We start from the raw sequence: 17,421 nt of genomic DNA on the forward strand, positions 1-17,421 counted from the left end.
CCCTGCTCAACAGGGCTGTGGCAAACCAACCCCTTGTAAAATCCAACCCCGTGATACATGACCAACCAACAGCTTTAAAAGGGGAAAAGCAGTACGGAATCAGGGCAGGACATGTACACTCAATGGTGAGGTCCTAAGGGAGTGTTGCTGAACAAAGAGACCTTGGAGTGCAGGTGCATAGTTTCTTGCAAGTGGAGTCACAGGTGGATAGAATAATGAAGAAGGTGTTTGGTATGCTTTCCTTTATTGACTGGTGCACTGAGTATAGGAGTTGAAAGGTCATGTTGCGGCTCTACAGGCTCAGATGACCTTTGGAACACTGCATTGAATTCTGGTCTCAGCTGCTACAGGAAAGATTTTGTGAAACTTGAAAGGGTTTGGAAGAGATTTACAAGGATGTTGCCGGGTTGGAGGGTTTGAGCCACAGGGCAAGGCTGAAATAGGCTGGGGCTATTTTCCCTGGAGCTGAGGGGTGACCTTATAGAGGTTTATAAAATCATGAGGGGCATGGATAGGGTGAATAGGCAACATCTTTTTGCCAGGGTTCAGGGAATCCAAAACTAAAGGGCATAGTTTTAAAGAGAGAGGGGAAAGATTTAAAAGGGACCTGAGGGCAATGTTTTCACGCAAAGTGTGGTGTGTGTATGGAATGAGCTGCCAGAGGAAGTGGTGGAGGCTGGTACAATTACAGCATTTAAAAGACATCTGGTATATGAATCGGAAGGGTTTAGAGGGATTTGGGCCAAATGCTGGCAAACGGGACTTTAAATACCCATCCAAATGTCTTTTAAATGCCATAATTGTACCAGCTTCCACCACTTCCTCTGGCAGCTCATTCCATACACGCGCCAGCCTCTGTGGGGAAAAAGTTGCCCCTCCGATCCCGTTTAAATCTTTTCCCCCTCACCTTTAAACCTATGCCCTCCAGTTTTGGATTCCCCCTACCCCAGGGAAAAGACCTTGTCTATTTACCCTATCCATTAATTTTCATAAACTTCTATAAGGTCACCCCTCAGCCTTTGAAGTCAGAAAAGGGGAAGTGTCTGAATACGTGCCAGGCATGCCACAACCTCTGGCTGATGTTGTGACATAGCTGAGAGGGAAGAAACATTCTGAGCACGTCCCGGGGTCTGACCAAGACCGAGGGGGGACAGTGCTCCATTTTCCAATCGGCACTCCCAGAGTTCGGAAAAAGCCAACCAGTTGCACCCCTCAGCAGGTTGAGGAAAGCTGAGACCATTGTTCAAGTCGGGGAAGGAATCGGTCTGCAACTCCACATTGCCCCCTCTTCCACTGTGACTCAGCACCGCTGGCTTTAGAAACACCAGGTTGAGGGTTCAAACCCCACTCCAGAGCCTGGACAGAAAATGTGATTTGTGATTAATAAATATCATAAAATAATCCTGTTGCACTATCTTGAACAAAGTATATGTGTTTGGAGGGTTGGGTGGAAATATCCCTGACGTCCGGGCCAATCAATCCAAGTCGGATTAACACAGAGTCATTATCACGAGGGATCTTGCTGTGCGCAAGTTGCTTCCTGTTTTACAAACTTATGAAGTGCTTCATCGGTTGAGAAAATGCTTACTTTTCCGTGTGATTTTTGGGTTTTTTTTTGTAGAGGTCATAATTTCACCTCAAGAGGCGAGGAAACAACAGCTTGCGGACAAATTGCTCTCCCATCCCCGCGGCCCCCCAACCCATGTCCTTCGCTGTAGCTCTGTCTGTGCTGGAAGAGTAACAGGGACTCCCACATGACTGAAATCCTGGATATGTTCAGGTATTAACTCGAATAGTTCAATTGGTGCTTTACCTCAGGCCACGAGGGGAAGGGGCGTGGAGAGTTCTGTCAGAAAAGTGGATATCAATAATTTTTTAAAATACGAGAGAGTGGCAGCTTTAAAGTCAGTCAGAAAGAAAGCAGCTCAAGTGTCAGGTCAAACCGGTTGGGGGCTGACAAGACCAGACAGACACAGGGAGAGAAACGAGGAGGGACTGTTTTTTAAAAAAAAAACTGCTCAGGGAGAAATAAAAAGTCCAACCCAGTGCTCGGGCTTTTCCTGATTGTGACATTCCTCCCCCGCTTCTGTCAGTTAACCAACTCCCTTCGCTGGAGATACAGGCACACTGGAGGGGATAAGAGTTCACTCTCCCGAGAAGGCGACTTTAAAGAGATTGACCTGACCTTTTCCAGCGAGGATTTGTTTGTTTTCCCCCCCTCAGCCAGGTAATGGAGAAAGAAAAACAATGTTGGATTTTGACGGGGAGGGAAGCCAGATATTTGGGGTGTTGTCCTTTTAAGTATTTTTTTTTCGACATTTTTTTGTCTCTCATGCCAGTTTGTGAATGGATTTTGGTCTGTGTTTAATAGTGTTGTTCCCGCCCCCCCCCTCCTCAGCTCCGTCTCAGAAGGAGGGGTGGTCCCCTGTTCTATGGCCTTCCTGATGATGAAGAAGAAGAAATTTAAGTTCCTGGTCAGTCTGACGGTGGTGCATCTCTCCGCCGTGCCGTTTATCAACGGGATTCTGTATTGCAAGATCCGCTTGCTGGACGGAGGATCCTTCAGCGAGGAGTCCACCCGGTGAGGGAGGGAGTTACTTTCATCCCACGCCCTGGGATCCTCACTTTCTCTCCTCTTCTTCTCTCCCCCCCCCCCCTTACTCTTTTCTCCCCCCCCCTTACTCTTTTCTCCCCCCCCCTTACTTTCTTCTCTCCCCCCCCCTTACTTTCTTCTCTCCCCCCCCCCCTTACTCTCTTCTCTCCCCCCCTTACTCTCTCCCCCCCCTTACTCTCTCTCTCTCTCCCCCCCCTTACTCTCTTCTCTCCCCCCCCTTACTCTCTTCTCTCCCCCCCCTTACTCTCTTCTCTCCCCCCCTTACTCTCTTCTCCCCCCCCTTACTCTCTTCTCCCCCCCCTTACTCTCTTCTCCCCCCCCCTTACTCTCTTCTCTCCCCCCCTTACTCTCTTCTCCCCCCCCTTACTCTCTTCTCCCCCCCCTTACTCTCTTCTCCCCCCCCTTACTCTCTTCTCCCCCCCCTTACTCTCTTCTCCCCCCCTTACTCTCTTCTCCCCCCCTTACTCTCTTCTCCCCCCCTTACTCTCTTCTCCCCCCCCTTACTCTCTTCTCCCCCCCCTTACTCTCTTCTCCCCCCCCTTACTCTCTTCTCCCCCCCCCTTACTCTCTTCTCCCCCCCCTTACTCTCTCTCCCCCCCCTTACTCTCTTCTCCCCCCCCTTACTCTCTTCTCCCCCCCCTTACTCTCTTCTCCCCCCCCTTACTCTCTTCTCCCCCCCTTACTCTCTTCTCCCCCCCCTTACTCTCTTCTCCCCCCCCTTACTCTCTTCTCCCCCCCCTTACTCTCTTCTCCCCCCCTTACTCTCTTCTCCCCCCCTTACTCTTCCCTACTCTCCCCCTTACTCTCTTCTCCCCCCTTACTCTCTTCTCCCCCCCCTTACTCTCTTCTCCCCCCCCTTACTCTCTCTCTCCCCCCCCCTTACTCTCTTCTCCCCCCCCCTTACTCTCTTCTCCCCCCCCTTACTCTCTTCTCCCCCCCCTACTCTCTTCTCCCCCCCTACTCTCTTCTCCCCCCCCTACTCTCTTCTCCCCCCCCTACTCTCTTCTCCCCCCCCTACTCTCTTCTCCCCCCCCTACTCTCTTCTCCCCCCCTACTCTCTTCTCCCCCCCCTTACTCTCTTCTCCCCCCCTTACTCTCGTCTCCCCCCCTTACTCTCGTCTCCCCCCCTTACTCTCGTCTCCCCCCCTTACTCTCGTCTCCCCCCCTTACTCTCGTCTCCCCCCCCTTACTCTCGTCTCCCCCCCTTACTCTCGTCTCCCCCCCTTACTCTCGTCTCCCCCCCTTACTCTCGTCTCCCCCCCTTACTCTCGTCTCCCCCCCTTACTCTCGTCTCCCCCCCTTACTCTCGTCTCCCCCCCTTACTCTCGTCTCCCCCCCTTACTCTCGTCTCCCCCCCTTACTCTCGCTCCCCCCCGACTCGCCCCCCCTTACTCTCGTCTTCCTCCCCCTTACTCTCGTCTTCTCCCCCTTACTCTCGTCTTCTCCCCCCTTACTCTCTTCTCCCCCCCTTACTCTCTTCTCCCCCCCTTACTCTCGTCTCCCCCCCCCCTTCTCTCTTCTCTTCTCCCCCCCCCTTCTCTCTCCTCTTCTCCCCCCCTTCTCTCTCCCTCTTCTCTCTTCCTCTTCTCCCCCCTTCTCTCTTCCTCTCTCCCCCCCTCACTCTCTCTCCCCCCCTTCCCCCCCTTCTCTCTCCTCTTCTCCCCCCGCTTCTCTCTCCTCTTCTCCCCCCCTTCTCTCTTCCTCTTCTCCCCCCCTTCTCTCTCCTCTTCTCCCCCCCTTCTCTCTTCCTCTTCTCCCCCCTTCTCTCTTCCCTCTCCCCCCTTCACTCTTCCTCTTCTCCCCCCTTCTCTCTTCCTCTTCTCCCCCCCTTCTCTCTTCCTCTTCTCCCCCCCTTCTCTCTTCCTCTCTCCCCCCCTTCTCTCTTCCTCTTCTCCCCCCTCTCTCTCTCCCCCCCCTTCTCTCTTCCTCTCCCCCCCCTCTTCTCTCTTCTCCCCCCCTCTCTCTCTCTCTCCCCCCCTTCCTCTTCTCCTTCCCCCCCCTTCTCTTCTCCTTCCCCCACCCTTCCTCTTCTCCTTCCCCCACCCTTCCTCTCTCCTCCCCCACCCTTCCTCTTCTCCTTCCCCCCCTCCCTTCCTCTTCTCCCTTCCCCCCCCCCTTCCTCTTCTCCTTCCCCCCCCTTCCTCTCTCCTTCCCCCCCCTTCCTCTTCTCCTTCCCCCCCCTTCCTCTTCTCCTTCCCCCCCCTTCCTCTTCTCCTTCCCCCCCCTTCCTCTTCTCCTTCCCCCCCCTTCCTCTTCTCCTTCCCCCCCCTTCCTCTTCTCCTTCCCCCCCTTCCTCTTCTCCTTCCCCCCCCTTCCTCTTCTCCTTCCCCCCTCCTTCCTCTTCTCCTTCCCCCCCCTTCCTCTTCTCCTTCCCCCCCTTCCTCTTCTCCTTCCCCCCCCTTCCTCTTCTCCTTCCCCCCCCCTTCCTCTTCTCCTTCCCCCCCCTTCCTCTTCTCCTTCCCCCCCTTCCTCTTCTCCTTCCCCTCTCTCCTTCCCCCCCTTCCTCTTCTCCTTTCCCCCCCTTCCTCTTCTCCTTTCCCCCCCTTCCTCTTCTCCTTCCCCCCCCTTCCTCTTCTCCTTCCCCCCCCTTCCTCTTCTCCTTCCCCCCCCTTCCTCTTCTCCTTCCCCCCCTTCCTCTTCTCCTTCCCCCCCCTTCCTCTTCTCCTTCCCCCCCCTTCCTCTTCTCCTTCCCCCCCCTTCCTCTTCTCCTTCCCCCCCCTTCCTCTTCTCCTTCCCCCCCCTTCCTCTTCTCCTTCCCCCCCCTTCCTCTTCTCCTTCCCCCCCCTTCCTCTTCTCCTTCCCCCCCCTTCCTCTTCTCCTTCCCCCCCCTTCCTCTTCTCCTTCCCCCCCCTTCCTCTTCTCCTTCCCCCCCCTTCCTCTTCTCCTTCCCCCCCCTTCCTCTTCTCCTTCCCCCCCCCTTCCTCTTCTCCTTCCCCCCCCCCTTCCTCTTCTCCTTCCCCCCCCCTTCCTCTTCTCCTTCCCCCCCCTTCCTCTTCTCCTTCCCCCCCCTTCCTCTTCTCCTTCCCCCCCCCTTCCTCTTCTCCTTCCCCCCCCTTCCTCTTCTCCTTCCCCCCCCCTCCTCTTCTCCTTCCCCCCCTTCCTCTTCTCCTTCCCCCCCTTCCTCTTCTCCTTCCCCCCCCTTCCTCTTCTCCTTCCCCCCCCTTCCTCTTCTCCTTCCCCCCCCTTCCTCTTCTCCTTCCCCCCCCTTCCTCTTCTCCTTCCCCCCCCTTCCTCTTCTTCTCCAACCCCCCACCCCCCCCTTCCTCTTCTTCTCCAACCCCCCACCCCCCCCTTCCTCTTCTTCTCCCCCCCCCCACCCCCAGTTTCTCCTTTCTTCTCCCCCCCCCACTCCCTCTTTCTCCTCTCGTCTCCCCCCCCCCCACCCCCACTTTCTCCTCTCGTCTCCCCCCCCCCCCCCCACCCCCACTTTCTCCTCTCGTCCCCCCCCCCCCCCACCCCCACTTTCTCCTCTCGTCTCCCCCCACCCCCACCCCCACTTTCTCCTCTCGTCTCCCCCCCCCCCCACCCCCACTTTCTCCTCTCGTCTCCCCCCCCACTCCCACTTTCTCCTCTCGTCTCTCCCCCCCCCCCCCCCACCCCCACTTTCTCCTCTCGTCTCCCCCCCCCCCCACCCCCACTTTCTCCTCTCGTCTCCCCCCCCCCCCCACCCCCACTTTCTCCTCTCGTCTCCCCACCCCCACCCCCACTTTCTCCTCTCGTCTCCCCCCCCCCCACCCCCACTTTCTCCTCTCGTCTCCCCCCCCCCCCCACCCCCACTTTCTCCTCTCGTCTCCCCACCCCCACCCCCACTTTCTCCTCTCGTCTCCCCCCCCCACCCCCACTTTCTCCTCTCGTCTCGTCTCCCCCACCCCCCCCCCACCCCCACTTTCTCCTCTCGTCTCGTCTCCCCCCCCCCCCACCACCCACCCCCACTTTCTCCTCTCGTCTCGTCTCCCCCCCCCTCCCCCCCACCCCCACTTTCTCTCTCTCTCTCCCTTCTTCAGGCTAGCTGCAGTATTGTTGCTTTCTTGGTCAAGAAAAATCACTGGTATTTTCAGGTCACCCTTTGCAGCCTCTGACCAAGTACAGGAGGTTAAAACGTGCTGCAGAATTCCCCCAAAAGGTGACAAAACCCCCCCTCCCTCCCTCCCTCCCTCCCCTCTCCCCACACACACTTTTTCTTTTTGCTTTGAAATGGGACAGAGAAAATTGATTCTCAGTCCAACTTCAGAAATTATGGGGTAAATCCTCACGTCTCTCTGTCTCTCTCTCTGCCCTCACTCCCCCTCCTCCCCATTTTCTCTCTTGCTCTCGCTCGCTCTCGCTCGCTCTTTCTCTCGCTCTTTCTCCTTCTGCCCTCGCTCCCCATTCTCGCCTCTCGCTCTTTCTTCTCTCGCTCTCTCTTCTTCTCTCCTTTTTTCTCGCTCTCTCGCCTCTCTCCTCGCCCATCCTTCATCCACATCCTCCTGTGTCATCCCAGTGGTTTTTAAAAATGTAAACCATGTATTTGTCACTCAAGCCACAATTAATTTGCATGTATGTATAACCTTTGTAAGCACAGGGCCCCTCCAAGTAGCCTTGCAGCCAAACACACATTGTCAAAGTGTTGGTGGAGAAATGGTGGACATGACTTGTAACCAGTATATAGCCAGCTGATGTTGACCAGGTCCTGTGTTTCTGTGACATTGAGGCATGAATATTGGTCAGGACCCCAGGGATCTCTTTCTTTTTCCTCCTTTCTCTGAAATTGGGTTCTTTTATGTCCCAACTGAAAGTGAGCCTCTGTTTAACCTTTCTGTCCAGAAGACGGCACCCCAGACAGTGTGGTACCCCCTCAGTGCTGCGCAGGCTGCAGCATGAGACACCATTATCGTCCAAAGTGGGACTTGAACCCACAACCTTGTGATTGTGAGGTGTAATTGCAAACTGACCCTGCCTGTTCAGGGAGGCCATCTTCCCTCATCGTGCATTTAACACAAACACTGTTTTCTCCCCCCCCCCCCCCCCCCACCCAACCCCAATCATCATCCTATCACTCCCTGAATTTCCTCCCACCTCACTTTCCTCCTTTTTGAGAGAGTCCTGTTTCACCCTGCTCTGTTATCTAAACTGAAAGCGACTTTCAGTTTGCGTGGCTTTCGTCAGTCAGAGCATTTGAGTAAAAGGAGTTGCATGTCTTGTTGCAGCTGTACAAGACTAATATAAGGCCATATTTGGAGAGTGCAGTACTTGGCTGCCCTATTATACGGTGGCTCAGTGGTTAGCACCTCTGCTTTACAGTGCCAGGACCTGGGTTCAATTCCAACCTCTGGTAACTGTCTGTGTGGAGTTTGCATGTTCTCCCTGTGTCTGCGGGGGTTTTCTCTGGGTGCTCTGGTTTCCTCCCACAGTCCAAAGATGTGCATGTTAGGTGAAATGGCCATGCTAAATTGCCCATAGTGTTAGTCAGGGTTAAATATAGGGGAGGGTAATGGGTCTGGGTGGATTACTCTTCAGAGGGTCAGTGTGGACTTGTTGGGCTGAAGGGCCTGTTTCCATACTGTAGGGAATCTAATCTAATCTAAGTTGCCCATAATGTCCAGGGGAAGTGTAGGTTAGGTGCATTAGTCAGAGGTAAACATTGGTTGGGGGAATGGCTCATTGTGGACCTGTTGGGCTGAAGGGCCACACTGTAGGGGTTCTATCTTTCTTAACTGGGAAAAGTGTAGGAAAGATTTACTGGAATGCTACCTGGACTGGAAGGTTTTGAGTTATTTGGAGAAGCTGCATAGGATGGGATGTTTTTTCTCTCTCCTGGAGCATAGGAGGTGAGGGTTGACCTTACTGAGGTTTATAAAATCATGAGGTGTAGCTAAAGTAGATAGTCAACAGCTTTTCCTCTTGATAGCCTTAGGCTAGGGCTAGAGTCTAGAGGGCATGGGTGTAAGGTGAGAGGGCAGAGATACGATAGGGTCCAGAGGGGCAATTACTCTTCACAAAGTACAATTTTGTCATTGAAAGATTTGGGCAGGGACATGGATGGGATAGGTATGGAGGGATATGGACCAAAGACAGGCAAATGGGACAAAAATTTAATTGTGAAAACTGGGCAGCATTGACAAGTTGGGCCGAAGAGTCTGTTTCCATGCTGTAGACCTCCATCGTCTCGTTACTGCGAGTCAGCAGAAGAACACACCGGTTAGGAGCAGGCCATTCAGCCCCTCTATCCTGCCCTGTTGTTTGACAAGACAATGGCTGATCTTTTTGGGAACTGTTCTGCTCTGACCAGAGGAGTCTGACCACAGATTATGTTGTTCATAAAAAATCCTGCGATCAGTCTCCACCGCTCTCTGGGGAACAGAATTCCTCAGACTAATGAATCTGTCTGAGAGAGAAATTCTCCTCATTCCTTTGCGTGTGTTTTTATTTGCCTCACGTCAATGGGATTGGATTGAAGACTGGCTGTTCAAACAGAAAGCAAAGACAAAAGTTGTCTTGGGGCTTAGACTTTTTTAATAAAACCATTTAATTCATGTTGAGACTGTGTACTATAGTGCATAGCACACAGATATACCAGACTCTGATTGGGCTGTTACGTTATCGAAAAACTACTTCATGAACTCTGTCCTGATGCTCGTCATGCTGCTCCATCCACATGCTTATGCGTGAATGGGGAGTAGGCCATTCGGCCCTTAGAGCCTGTTCTGCCATTCAGTAGGATTGTATCTGATCCTCTGTCTTAATGCTACTTTGTTGCTTTCTCTTCCTACCCTTCACCCTGATGCCTTTAAATATCTTGAAGAAAATTCTCTCTGTCGCTGTCACTCAACGATGTGACCTCCACAGCATCATTCTATTGTAGAAAATTGCATAGGTTCTATCCCCTTTTGACTGAAGACATTTTCCCTTGTCTCCTCATCTTTCCGTCTGGATTTCCTCGTAGTGGTTTTGGCGTAGGTCTCTGTGGTTTTTCTTCAGCGTGGTTCGAGTCTAACCCGGGATTCCACCATCTGGGTGGGGTTGGGATTCTTGTCCCCAGAGCTGTGAAATACAGTCACTGAGATGTACAGCACGGAAACAGACCCTTCGGTCCAACTGGTCCATGCCGACCACAAATCCCAACCTAATCTAGTCCCAAGTGCATTTGCCAGCTCTTGGCCAATACCCCTCCAAACCCTTCCTATTCATATACCCATCCAGATGCCATTTAAATGCTGTGATTGTACCAGCCTCCACCACTTCCTCTGGTAGCTCATTCCATACATGTACCACCCTCTGTGTGAAAAAGTTGCCTCTTAGGTCCCTTTAAACTTTCCCCTCTCACCCTAAACCTATGCCCTCCAGTTCTGGACTCTTTTCCCCCATCCCACTCCAGGGAAAAGACCTTGTCTATTTATCCTATCTATGCCCCTCATGATTTTAAAAACCTCTAAGGTTACCCCTCAGGCTCTGATGCTCCAGGGAAAACAGCCCCAGCCTGTTCAGCTCAAATCCTCCAATCCTGGCAGCATCCTTGCAAATCTTTTCTGAACCCTTTCAAGTTTCACAACAGCTATGGACTAATTTTTCTTTTATTTTTTAAAAATTTCCTTGTTTTCTCTTTCATTATTCTAACATGAAAGGACTGTTATTCTGAGCTTGTATCTTCATTTTTCTAATGTATTCCTGTGATTTTTGTTTTTGAAGATCTGTTATGCTGGACTCTTTATGTCTATTTTTCTCTTCTTTATTTTCCCGAGGAATCTGTATTTGGAATCCGTACCTAATGTGGTGACTTGTAGACTTTTCACTGCTCACGGTGTGAGTACATGTGACAATAAAGCTCATTCAATTCAAGCTGAACCACCCTGTATATCCTGAGATACGTGTCCCTGAGACTCGCAACCATTGGAGCCATCCTATTTTGTCTTGTCTGTCCAGCCCTGTGAGAATTTAATACGTTTCAATAGGATCTCCCTCCTCGTGCTTTTAAACCTGGAATACAGGTCTGATCTCTGTGCTTGATGCCCATCATCCCCCTATCAACCTCTGCTGCATTCTGTCTATGGCAAGTGTATCCTTTCTTAGGCAGGGAGGGCCAAAGCTGTGTGCAAGACTCCATGTGTGGTATCTCCAAGGCACTGCCTAACAGCAGTGAAGCATCCCCCCTCCTCAACACACATCCTCTTGATGTGCCACTTGGCGTCTGAGTTACTTGCCACGGCTGCCTATATGCTCATATTGCCAAGGCACCCACATCCCTTTGGATGTCCACGCTTCCCAATACATCAGTGTTCAATAACGCTTCACATTTATCACGTCAAAGTCTACGACTTCACACACATTCAGGTTGTGCGGCACCCGCCACGTGTTTGCCCGCCTACCCTATTTGTCTAAACTGCGTGTAGGCCCCTTGAGTCGCCGCATCCTGCCCCAGTTTAACCTGGTCGGCAGATTCTCTTTTTTTTTTGTTTAACCCCGCCACCTCTGAGGCAGAAGCCTCCAGCTTCGATTCCCACTCTGGGACCTGGGGAGCCAGAAAGACCATCCAAACTGAGAACAGTCTAGACGGGGTATGAGAGCCGCTTGCAGTCAGACGTGAGCTCATTGGGCGGTTTGTGGGAGCTTGCTGTGTCATAAATTGGCCAAAACTTTTGAGGAGTCGCTTTGTTAAGGAATGAACTGAGGATGTGCATGGTGGTGTTTAAATGCAAATCTGTTTCCGCGTTCTCTAGTTTCCTCCTTTGCCCGTGACTCTCTCAGCCGCCTCCTCCAAACCGCCCCCCAACTCCAACCCAACCCATTTCCATTACCATCCATACCTAATACTGTACATACTCATGTGAAAGTCAATTGCTTTTAAGGTTAAGGTTTTATGAGGCCGACTATTACGTGGATGCCATTACTGAGGGGCTGAAATTCATGCTACGGTCAAAAATACCGAATCGTTAACAGAAGCCCAATTGATCTTTTTTAGATTACATTACAGTGTGGAAACAGGCCCTTCGGCCCAACAAGTCCACACCGACCCGCCGAAGCGCAACCCACCCATACCCCTACATTTACCCCTTACCTAACACTACGGGCAATTCACCTAACCTGCACATGTTTGGACTGTGGGAGGAAACTGGAGCACCTGGAGGAAACCCACGCAAACACGGGGAGAATGTGCAAACTCCACACAGTTAGTCGCCTGAGCCGGGAATTGAACCTGGGTCTCTGGCGCTGTGAGGCAACAGTGCTAACCACTGTGCCACCGTGTCGCCCATCTCTAAACGAATAACGAAGGAAATGTTGATCTCTTCTCTGTGAAGAACCAGGGTCAATCTTTACATGAGATATATGGAAAATTGGCTAAAAATAGGGTCTCAACTTTTACATTGACGATTACTCAAGGGCAGCACGGTGGCTCAGTGGTTAGCCCTGTTGCCTCACGGCGCCGGGGGCCTGTGTTCAATTCAGGCCATGGGCGCCTGTCTGTGTGAAGTTTGCACGTTCTCCGTGTCTGCGTGGGTTTCCTCTGGGTGGTCTGGTTTCCTCCCACAATCTAAAGATGTGCAGCTTAGTGTGGATTGGCCATACTAAATTGCCCATAGTGTTCAAGGATGTGTAGGTTAGGTGCATTAGTCAGGGATAAATGTAGAGGAGGAGGGTTTTGGAATGGGTCTGGATGAGATCCTCTTTGGAGGGTCAGTGTAGACTTGGGTCAAATGACCTGTTTCCACACTGTCGGGATTCTATGACGCATACAGTATACCATTTTGTCCTCCTTCCAGAGGACATTGAGGTGACTGTTGGGCACATTTCTGTCCAAAATAAGCCAGTTCACAATTCTTGTGTTCTGGAATGATTCCCAGTAAACTGCTTTGGGAACTGGATTGGTTGGTGGGCCAGAATGTTTGGTCACCAGAGACCATTGGGTGATGGTGTTCCCAACGCAGAGCTGAAATGAGAAAACTGGGTATATGAATAAGAAGGGTTTGGAGGGATATGGGTCCAGTTCTAGCAAATGGGACTAGATTAATTTTTAGGGTATCTGGTCAGCATAGGCAAGTTGGACCAAAGGGTCTGTTTCTGTGCTGAGCATCTCTCTGACTCTGGCTGCAGGGATCGTTCAGAGACAGTGAGTCTGACTGTATAAGTGACTTGGAGGGGAACTTGCAATGAAACTTCCATATACATGCTACCCTCCTCTAAGTAGTAGAGGCCATGCACTTGGAACCCACTGTTGAGGATGAATGTGGAGAATTATTGCAGTACGTTTGTAGACAGTGCACACTGCTGCTACTGAGCATCAGTGGTGGAGGGACTGAATGTCGGTGGTAATAGTTATGGGGCAAATCATGCGGACTGCATTGTCCTGGATGGTGCTGAGCTTCTAGAGTGTTGGTGCTCCACCCATCCAGGCAAGTGGGGAATATTCCATCCCACTTGTGACTTGTTGTTGATGGACAGGCTTTGGGAGTCAGGAAGTGAGTTACTCACCACAGAAAGAGCTTCTGAGAATGTTTCCTAATTTTGTTTTTTTTTTCCTTCTCTGACCTCATCTTGAGGCGCACAAGTGTTGCAGCAGCTCTTGGATGGGGATTGCAGGCAGCAGGGTAGGAGGGTGCTGTGAGGGCAGAGGTTGGATAGGGGTCTATCTGCTGTATCTCAGAGAAAGCACAACAGAGGCCACAGCTGCTGACCAGTCGCCTTGTGTGTTGCATCTTCTGAAACTGGTAGCTCTATGTTTCTTCCGATGGGATACACTTCCAACCTTTGGAGGCATGGTGGCTCAGTGGTTAGCACTGCTGCCTCACAGCGCCAGGGACTTGGGTTCGATTCCAGCCTCGGGCAACTATCTGTGTGGAGTTTGCACATTCTCCCCGTGTCTGCGTGGGTTTCCTCCGGGTGCTCCGCTTTCCTCCCACAGTCGTGCACGTTAGGGTGAATTGGCTGTGCTAAATTGCTCCATAGTGTTCAGAGGTGTGCAGGTTAGTCAAGGGTAAATGTAGAGCAATAGGGTGGGGGAATGGGTCGGTGTGGACTTGTTGGGCCAAAGGGCTTGTCTCCACCCCGGAGGGATTCTATGATTCCAGCTTGTTTATGATGACACTAATTCAGAGCAGGACTAGGCCATTCAGCCCCATAAGCCTGTTCTAGATACATGGCTGATCTGAATGTAATCTCCAATCCACATTCCTGCCTGCCCTCACTTAAGAATATATCCACCTCTGCTTCAGAAATATTCAAGGTCCCTCCTTTTGCCACCTCTTACAGGGAGAGAATTCTAAAGCCTCATGTTTTGCCTCCGTTTCTTCCCTCCCCTCCCCCTGAGAAAAAGGATTTCCTTTGCTAATAATAATCAGAGCCCTAGAGATTTCCAGCACAGATAAAGCCCTTCAGTCCATTGTTTTTGGCTTGTGCAGATACAACTAGCTAACTGTTCTAACCCCAACCTTGGCGTCCCCAGTCCCCACCTGCAGCCTTCCTCAATGTTATGAAGTTTTCCTGCCTCTACCACCCTTGCAGACAGTGAATTCCAGATTCCCACCACCCTCTGGGTGAAAATGAGTTTCCCTCGTATCTCCTCTCAACTCTTGGCCCCTTGCCCTTAATCCATGCCCCTCTGGTCAACGACCTCTCCATCAAGGGGAACAGTTTCTTCCCGTCCGCCCCATCTATGCCCCTCACGATTTTACATATCTGCGACACAGCCACCTCCAAAATGTGCATTCCAGAACTAAACACCACTCCAATTGTGGCCTAACCAATGTTTTATGCTGTTCCAGGCTAACAGCCCTGCTCTGAACCCTCAGTCTTGACTGAAAAGACAAGTATATACCATGTACCACCTGACCCACTTTATCTGTGTGTTCTTGTACCTTCAGAGACCGGTGAAAATGTGCATTAAGGTCTCTCTGCTCCTCAGTGCTTCCCAGGGGCCTATAGTTCATCATCTATTCCCTCAGTTTTAAATAGAAGATCACAATTCTACATAACAGTAAATATCCTTTCCCCATCTGCCCTGTCGAGGCCAGTTGGGATCTTTTATGTTCAGTGAAGTTTCCCCTTTGCTTGCATTCACTGGATGCAAATCTAACTTTCCTCATAAGACAGCCTGTCTGTGTTAGGTATCAGTCTACTCCGCCTTTTCTCAATGCGTTTATATCCTTTTCCTGAGCTACTGGGAGAGGCTGAATAGCCTGGGGTTGTTTTCCCTGGAGCCTTGGAAGCTGAGGGGTGACCTTTATAGTGGTTTAATAAATCAGGAGGGTCATGGAGCAGGTGAATAGCCAAGGTCTTTTCCCCAGGATGGGGGAATCCAGAACTAGAGGGTGTAAGGTTTAAGGTTAGAGGGGAGTGATGTAAAAGGTTCCTAAGGAGTAACGTTTTCACACAGAGGGTGGTGTGTATATGGAACAAGCTGCCAAAGGAAGTGGTGGAGCCTAGTACAACTACAACATTTAAAAGGCATCTGGATGGGTATGTGAATAGGAAGGGTTTGGAGGGATATGGGCCAAATGCTGGCAAATAGGACTAGATTAATTTTAGGATATCTGGTCGGCATGGATGAGTTGCACCGAAGGATTTGTTTGAGCTGCACAACTCTGTAACTCAGGTGACCGATGCTGGAGAACTGTGTAGAGCATCATGGGCTGAAGGGCCTGTTCTATGATGTGGATGTGCTGGTGTTGGACTGGGATGGACAAGGTCAGAAGTCACACGACACCAAGTTACAGTCCAACAGGTTTGTTTGAAATCACAAGCTTTTGGAGCGCTGCTCCTCCTTCAGGTGAAGAGGCAGTGTCGTGTAACGTCTGACCTTGTCCGACACAGGCACCTCCCACATCATAGAACAGTACAGCACAGGAACAGGCCCTTCGGCCCATGATGCTCTACACAGTTCACCAGATGTTTCAGTTACTCAGGACGTAACATCCACGTTTCCATGTTCTATTTCCCCTTGCGATGAACTATCACTTCCTCTTAGCTTTGAACATTTGGTGTACCTGCATGCTAACTTTGTGCTAACCAATACCAGAAATGCATCCTGACCTATCTGCACATAACTCTGTGATGAGTTGTCACTGAGCTATTTCACCATGGGATGTTTTGTTTTATTTTATTGTCTGTGATCTCTCTTTAGTCAGTGAGATTAGGTTAATACGGTTATCCCTGAGCTGCTATCTGTGAAGGTCACTCACTTTTTTAAAACTTCTTTTGCCCAGCCTTCACTCCTTGCAACTTACAAAAAAAAATTCTCCAGATGTTTACCCTAGCAACATGATGTCAAGCCGCAAACCTCTGGCGTCATGAGGAAATGGTCTCTGCCCTCGATGTGTACAGACAAGTTTCTGAGAGTTGTCCCCATGGCAACCCGTGATGACAAACTCCTTGTTAGAACAGGGACTCCCGATTCTGTCATCGTACAAAAACCCTCCCATTGCTTTGCACTTCTCTCACTGCAATGGGGTTGTTTGTGAGCGTGTGAATTAGGAGTAGGCATTCGGTGCCCTTTTATTCTAATTGTAGCCTCCAAGCCACAATCCTGTCTGTACTGAATGTTTCCATTCCCCCCCCCCACCCCCAACTCTTTACTTAGAGTTTATCTACCTCCGTCATCAATTTATTGGCGAGTCAGACTGTAGAGTGGGATCCTCTGACACCATAGAGCAGGAGCTGATGATTTGGAAGAGTGGGTGGGTTGTGTGTCTTTGCCATGGAAACCTTCTGAAAGACTGAAATAATGACGATGACTTAATGCTGACTACAGTATTGTAATCCCAATAATAATACCTGCTGGCTTTCCACCTCTGTGCTTATCTGCAGATTGTGGAGCCTTGGGAGTGTTTTAGGTTTAATTAGTTTTTGTTTGATTTGACTTTAATATTGTCTCGTACCAAGATACAGTGGAAAGTATTGTTTTGCGTACTATCCAGGCAAATCATGCCTTACATAAGTACATCAGGATATAGAACAGAATGCACAGTAATGTGTTACAGCTACAGAGAAGGTGCAGAGAAAGATCAACTGGTCATAAGTCTGATAACAGCGAGGTAGAAGCTACACTTGAACCTGTCAGTATGTGCTTTCAAATATCTGCCCAATGGATGAGATTATAACTGGGGTAGAAGGGCTCTTTGATTATGTTGACTGCTCTCCCAAGACATTGGGTAGTGCAGACGGTCAATGGACGGAAGATTGGTTTGTGTAATGGACTGGGCTGTGCTCACAACTCTTTCTGTAATTTCTTGCAGTTCTGGGCAGAGCAGTTGCCATTACTGAGCTGTGATGTACCTGGATAGGGTGCTTTCTTCAATGTGTCTATCAAAATTGGGAAGAGTCACGGTAAACAGACGAAATTTGGGTGGCACAAGTGGTTAGCACTGTTACCTCTCAACGCCAGAGACCCAGGTTCAATTCCCGCCTCAGGCAACTGTCTGTGTGGAGTTTGCACATTCTCCCAGTGTCTGCGTGGGTTTCCTCTCACAGTCCAAATAATGTGCAGATGTGGGCAAGTTGTTGGAGGGATTCCTAAGGGACAGGATGTACATGTATTTGGAAAGGCAAGCACTGATTAGGGATAGTCAACATGGCTTTGTATGTGGGAAATCATGTCTCACAAACTTGATTGAGTTTTTCGAAGAAGTAACAAAGACGATTGATGAGGGCAGAGCAGTAGATGTGATCTATATGGACTTCAGTAAGGCGTTCGACAAGGTTCCCCATGGGAGACTGATTAGCAAGGTTAGATCTCATGGAATACAGGAGGAACTAGCCATTTGGATACAGAACTGGCTCAAAGGTAGAAGACAGAGGGTGGTGTGGAGGGTTGTTTTTCAGACTGGAGGCCTGTGACTAGT

At 50.7% G+C, this 17,421-nt stretch overlaps 1 protein-coding gene across 2 annotated transcripts in view; it reads left to right on the forward strand.

Moving 5' to 3' along the window:
* Positions 1-1,639: 1,639 nt before the first annotated feature.
* LOC122541404 (early estrogen-induced gene 1 protein-like) overlaps positions 1,640-17,421 on the forward strand; it is a 44,976-nt gene continuing 29,194 nt past the window's right edge. Inside the window, exons 1-2 of one of the 2 annotated variants that reach the window (XM_043678145.2) lie at positions 1,640-1,780; positions 2,399-2,581. In XM_043678145.2, the coding sequence (XP_043534080.2) occupies positions 1,755-1,780; positions 2,399-2,581 (209 nt within the window). In that variant the 5' untranslated portion in view covers positions 1,640-1,754. Of the gene's footprint in view, positions 1,781-2,078; positions 2,228-2,398; positions 2,582-17,421 lie in introns of those variants that run through there. The other variant, XM_043678146.2, reaches the window with a different exon arrangement.

Source organism: Chiloscyllium plagiosum, unplaced genomic scaffold (assembly GCF_037043375.1).
Source record: "Chiloscyllium plagiosum isolate Xiang-an unplaced genomic scaffold, Cpla_swu_hap1 HiC_scaffold_35, whole genome shotgun sequence".
Taxonomy (NCBI): domain Eukaryota; kingdom Metazoa; phylum Chordata; class Chondrichthyes; order Orectolobiformes; family Hemiscylliidae; genus Chiloscyllium; species Chiloscyllium plagiosum.